This window comes from Mastomys coucha, unplaced genomic scaffold, assembly GCF_008632895.1.
Source record: "Mastomys coucha isolate ucsf_1 unplaced genomic scaffold, UCSF_Mcou_1 pScaffold4, whole genome shotgun sequence".
In the NCBI taxonomy this organism is placed as follows: Eukaryota; Metazoa; Chordata; class Mammalia; order Rodentia; family Muridae; genus Mastomys; species Mastomys coucha.
The window spans coordinates 42,881,986-42,888,554 of NW_022196910.1; the positions used below are offsets into that span (position 1 = coordinate 42,881,986).

Here is a 6,569-nt window from a genome sequence, read left to right on the forward strand (position 1 = left end):
GAATGGTAGAAATGGAAAGACCCAAGACCCAAGTTGTTTCTTCAAAGCAACCTGCCTGAATAGATGGCAGAACTGTGGATTTACCTGGAGAAGGCTACATCCCATTAGCACCAGAAACAGCTGAATGAGCTGCTTTCATGAGTCCACAAACATGTTCCCAAAGGAATTTTCTTTGTCAACTGCTCAGAACTCAGAAACCAAGTTATTGTGGAACTGTTGCTGTAGGTCATTTCTCAGAAGAAAGAAACCTGAGTCTACCTTAAAAACAAACCAGGCTATCAGCCGGCTACTGAGTCATAAGCAAATACAAAGGGGCAGTTAGGAACAGTTCCTCAGAGTTTCCTTCCTTTTTTTCCCTTTTCACACAAAGAGATAAAAGTAAACCCGGAGTGAATGCTCTTACTCTAGCACGCAAAGGCAGACCACTTCCCCTTTAATGTTTAAAAGTTGCAGGCATGTGAGGGAGCTCCTTGAGATTTCTTTGAAAGGAAAACAACAACAACAACAACAACAACAACCAAACAGGACACACAGCTGATTAATGGTGATTTCACTGATCATTTGAAGTTGAGGAGAAGTAGTAACCGTGAGCCCGGATCCCTTGCAGGTTTCCAAATACCTATTGCTGCATTTGAAAGGAACTTTGTGCTCCTATCAAAAAAAAAAAAAAAAAAGTGATGCAAAACGAAGTGAGACACAAGGCCCATTTACTTGAGAGCCCGGAGGCCAATTTCCTCAGGGTTAGAATAGAGGGCAGCAACGCCAGCCAGCCAGCCTATTCACCTACTATCACGCTGTACCATTCTCCACCTCTGCCCCAGCCACTCCCTTAACTTGATATCTGTTTACTCTAGAGGGAGTGGGTTTGAGAAGCCATCATAAATATCCTGGCTCAATGCCTTAGCAGCCATAAGAAGGAAAAAGAACGTACTCCCCTGAAGATAACATTTGGAATATTTAAAGGTGTAGGTTAATTTTTTATCCACTTTAGTAACTGGGTTTTTTTTCCTTCCGTCTACTTCTTTGCTCTCTATTTCTGCCCTGAAGCTGCAGGCACACACGGATCTCTGCAGGCAAAATCCCTGAAGCCTACACAGGACAGCCTTGTAAGGACTAGTTCGACCCGCTGTGACCGAGTGGCTACCCCTTCTCCGAAATGGCAGGTGTGAGCAGCTGTTTAAAGTATTCTATGTTCTTCTTCAACTTCTTGTTCTGGGTAAGTAGTTTTCTTTTAATTATCAGTTTTGTACAGGAAAAAGGACTTGAGATAAATACCGTAACCAAGAACAGGCTTACTCAGAGCTAGAGGATGAGGAGGAAAAAGACATTGTTTTCATTGAAATGTTTAGATTTGTTTGTCGATGGTTCCTTGGGGAATTGAAAAGAAGCCAATGACTCAAACAACAACAACAAAAAGGTGTACTCAAGTTCTTTGAGGATAAACATTTCCTGAATGTTTTCATAGGGTTGCAAGACTAAACACAGGGGGAAATATCCCTTAATTAAGGGACAATTATTCTCAGTTCTATGTCAATCAGCACTCCGATTTAAAGACTCCAAGGAAAACAGTTTGATTCAGCATAGCTTCTGGTTCTCTCCCTTTGACATCTGGGTTTGAAACAGGTGACTAAGTAGTGGGTGGCGGGGCAGTAAATACATGAGAGGATCATTTTCCGAGTCCCCAGGAAAAAAAAGGGGTCTTGAAATAGTCCTTGGAGATGCAGTAAGATGACTTAATCATAAGATTCAGCTAAGCCAGGGACTATGTATTAGTATTTTGAAGTCAGTATTTTGGTGTGCTTTCAAACAACAGGGTTCCTTTCTTGCAAATTATGCCTTGCTTATGTCTGATGAGGGCCCCAAATGCATCGAAAGCATCATTTAACATTGAGAAAACAAATATCAGGACTTGAAGGGGTAGGGTGGGATGTTGGGGGGGGAACCTTCTCACTTGTACATATATTGTATAACTAGAATGTATTCACAAGTAAAGAAATGGAAATGTTGCAGGATGCTCAAACAGAAAACAATTCCATTGTTTCTAGATTGAAACGTAGTTTATGCATTATTAAGAAGGAGGTCTGGTTTTGGGTCTGAGCCTTTTGACCTTTAATAGAGAAAGGTCTAGTATAGATCCAATAAGTTCATTTTCTTTCCTAACTTTGGGTAAAAGGCTTATTAGAGATCTGGACAGGACAGGGTGAAGGGAAAGCTCTATTCTCATACATCCACTGCATTAAAATAATGATTTAAATAAACTAATATAACTTTATAGTATGAAATGACTTTCCACTCAATGGCTAGTAGCCCTAATGAATAAATGTGACATAATGATAAATTAAATTCATTAAATAAGTATTTATTTATATAAATAATTAAGAGAATAAAAACATTTTGTTCTTTATACTTTGTCTTCTTTTCCTAAGAAAAGGGGGCTGTTTTTGAAATTACTAGAAACTAGAAAAATATTTTAAAACTCAAGAATCTATAACAAATTTTAAAAAGTAATCAAACATATTGCTTCTCTTGAATTGTTAAAGTCATTGAGGGTCGAATATAAAGAAAGAAATGAATGTGTGCTTTGGCTTTTTTTTCCAAACTTTCCAACTTTCACAAATGAAGACAAATTTAGAAAACTAACTCCATTACTCGGCCACTAAAACCACAGAGCCAATCTGCACATGCGTGATCTCAGTAAACTGCCCAGGCAATTATGAAGAAAAATTAGGGTTATCATTCATCTATCAACGATAGCATGAACCTTGAAAGGAAATTACATTTACTAATGTATCTATAGTATCATTCTCATACTTTACAAATTTAATAAGAATTTCCTAGCTGGGGTTTAAGTTTCTAATTGCTTTATACTGTTATTTGAACTGTTATCCAGAATGGGCCCACAGACCGTGGCCGGTTGACACAGGCCCACAGACCGTGGCCAGTTGACACAGGCTCATAGACTGTGGTCGGTTGACACAGCTTGTGTGGCAGTTTCAGTCTGTAGCTTCTTCCTCAGACCTCGTCATTTCCCGTCTTTTTGAAATTTTGTGTAGTTGTTTAGCTTGACCTTATCGTTGGCTGTTCACACACCTAGGGTGTGCCTTGCCATACTTCTCTGTCTTCTGTATTTCTGTGAATTAGCAAGGTCATTAGGCCAGTTGACAGAAATGTCATGATGATGTCATGTTTGTGAGGATGCTCCAGTTCACTTTGGGTTTCTTATGTGACTGAAGTGACTGATAATCTATGCTATCAACATTTCTTCGTATGTTAGTTGAGGAGAAATCTATTGTTTGGTTTTTAGGACATGGTGTGTGTGTGTGTGTGTGTGTGTGTGTGTGTGTGTGTGTGAATGCAAACCTACATAGGTATATATACACATAATGTGTATGTGAGAGATTATATGTATCACATGTTTTATATATCATGAAGGCGCACACAAATGTGATATAAACACTTCTTTCTTACTTTTTACCAGATTTCCAAACAATGAGTTAACTTTCTCATACCATTTAACAGTAAGATATTTTCCTTATAAAATGAAAATGTAGTGCAATACAGTTCTTATTCTTATTGATATACACTTTATTCTGGATTTTTGCCAAGAGGCATTTTAAGTTGGCTTCTGGTCCTTTTTGACATGATTATAATAACCTTTCTAACTTCTTTATTATCGAGTGAGACAAGATAGTTCAGGCTCATTTGCTCACTTCCTGGTCGGAGTTAGAACTACCTATTTCTTTAAAAAGTCCCAATCTCTTTATTTTTGTACAGAACTACAGCCATTGTTTCTATTTCTATGATATATATGATATCATATATTTATGATAATTCAATATTAATAACTAATAAACACATAGGATTTAAGATGTTACCGTTCTTCCAACTTGTTTTATACTTTTAATATGTGTCTTCCTCCTGTAAGCCTGTATGACATGCTCAGAACTATAGAATCTGCCTCATCATGTATGGAAATAAAATAGTACTTGTAAAGTTTAAAAAAAAAAAGATGTTAGAAATATGTCTGAAAATACACCAACCAGAAACAATCTTCAAATTAGGAAAAAGTTGACACACATCTATTTTATGAACAAAGAAGGGCAAAGTGCTGATGGAAGTTGGAATCCATTGTCTAATTCACAAACAGGAGTTTGGAATAGATCCAAATTTTGAATCAAGAGTGTTATATAAGGATAATCCAGGAAAGGGATGTGTAATGGGTTTAAGACATAGGTTCAAGGTCAGTTGCAACTGTCCCCACTCTGTACCTTTATGTTCCCAGACACTGTCACGGGTTTCCTGGGGAACTCTGATTACTTTATGGTTACAACTTGTTCTTTCTCCAAGGTCACATATAAAATCTTTCTGACCCCCTAGATTTCAGTTAGATAGCTCTAACTTCCTTCACAGATTTGTCTCATCTCCCTGTGTGGTGGGACCTGCAGTCTCTTGGTAAGGGACAGAGACTGTTGGTGAGCATGATAGTTGGGAAGGCCAATGATGACTTCTTAGCCACATGTCACATCAGCATTTTAAATAAAAGTAGGCATCTGGTACTCTTTCTGAGGTGAGGGGACATTCCTATCTTCACTCTCCTCTCTAAGCTCTCAGTTGGAAACTTGTGATCCTTCCTAGGAAATTAGCAATTTGTCACATTCTTAATGTTTACTTAAGCAAAAATTTTAGCCTTCCCATTGATGTGGTTTTCTTGTAGATGTCCACGGCCTTGCATTTTCAAAATTCATTCTTTCTGGTTTTAACTTGTGAAACTTGGCTTTGGTAAAGTGGGGCCAGATGTTGAAATATCTCTGAGATAGGCATATGGTCATTTGATCTGAACATACTGATTTCTCTTCTGGGAGAACTTGATGTGCCACACAAATATGTGGTGATTTTCAGCTGATAGAATTGATAATGAGAGAAACAACACATGAGCTGAAAATTATCCCTAATCATGTTGGAGATCACTGCAAACTGGAGAACTGGAGGTATTATCAATAATAGAAAAGTTACAGATACAACACCTATTTTCTTGAGTCATAAGTCAAACAGGAAATGGCCCAATTTTCTCACACCCTTCATAGATAGGACAGACCAGGGAGTATCCAAGAGGCTCAGTGTTTCCTGGGAATCTGGGTAAGCAGAAGTATGGACCTTCTGTGGGAAGATGTAAGATAATAAAATCCAGACACAGAGCATCATGTAACCATCAGGTCTCATGAAAAAAAGCACAGAGGCATATTGCCAATCTTCATATGTGCACAGTGAAGAAAAGGGCTTAAGGCAGCCAGCCAGTCAAAGGCATATGCACCAGAAGTGATCAATGCATAAGGGAGATGGAACTATTCGGAAGGTAGTGTGAACATGAAGCAAATCCAGGAACCAGTGATCCATTGTTTTTTGTCTTTTCTACACTGGGTGTGCCCAGCTTCATTAAGAGCTGTAGAAGTTACGTCCCCAGTTCCTCCACCCAGTTCCATGCTCCCAGAAATAAGACCCAGACTTAAAATATATTTACAAATATCTTGGCCTATAGTCAGGCTCTTCTCTAACTGAGATCATAACTTAAGATAACTCATTTATTTTCATCTACATTCTACTACATGGCTAGTTACCTGTGCTTAGGTACCATGCATCTGCGTCCTCACTTCTTCCCTAATGGATCTTTCCCTACCTGGCCCTATCCCAGAATTCTTTCTGACTCCCAGATATCCCACTTTCTATTTCCTGCCTAAGCCATAGACCATAGGCTTTTTGATTGACAGGCATTGCATCCACACACAAGACACTCTCTCTACTAGAGCTTGGATGCAAAGCAGACATCTCTGAGATAAAGGTACATCACAAATGATGGGACACAATTATATTTCATCTTGTCAGCTGTTGAAAAGCCCCACAATAAACAGATAACTGTGGCTGAAATCTATGACCATTGTTAATACAGCAGCTGCTTGGCATTGGACAGTTAATGCTATTCAGTTGAACTAGAGGAACAGTGAAGGTGTAAAGGCCTCATTGTACTGAGCTGAGGTCAAATAGGTGCCCCTTCACCATCTGTCATTCCTTGGAAGAACTAGCTTTTCAGTACTTTAAGGTTTGTCATCTATACAAATGATGCCCATGCTCAATCTACCTCCTTAGATCACTGTGAGTTATATGTACAAAGGACTCAAAATAACAGTAGGTGCTTATGAAAAATGACGTTTTGGAGGGCGGTGGTGGTACACGCCTTTAATCCCAGCACTTAGGAGGCAGAGGCAGGTGGATTTCTGAGTTCAAGGCCAGCCTGATCTACAGAGTGAGTTCCAGGACAGCCAGGGTTACACAGAGAAACCCTGTCTTGAAAAAAACAAACAAAAAAACAAACAAAAAAAACAAAAAAAAAAAAAAGAAAAATGATTTTTCAATCAACATTTCATAGGCATTTTAACAAATAAGATATGATACTATTTCATATTGTAACAAATACTTTTCCATGTTGAATTTTGGAACAGAGGGGAAATTAATACAGAAAGAACTTATGATAAGGCAATAATTTTTTCTATCACAGTTAAAGAGATGGAATAAAA

The 6,569-nt window shown here is 38.3% G+C and overlaps 1 protein-coding gene across 1 annotated transcript in view; it reads left to right on the forward strand.

Annotated features, from left to right (window-relative positions):
- Positions 1-751: 751 nt before the first annotated feature.
- Positions 752-6,569, forward strand: part of Tspan8 (tetraspanin 8) — a 37,359-nt gene continuing 31,541 nt past the window's right edge. Inside the window, exon 1 of the mRNA XM_031349939.1 lies at positions 752-1,237. Within this exon, the coding sequence (XP_031205799.1) occupies positions 1,157-1,237 (81 nt within the window). The 5' untranslated portion in view covers positions 752-1,156. The remainder of the gene's footprint in view (positions 1,238-6,569) is intronic.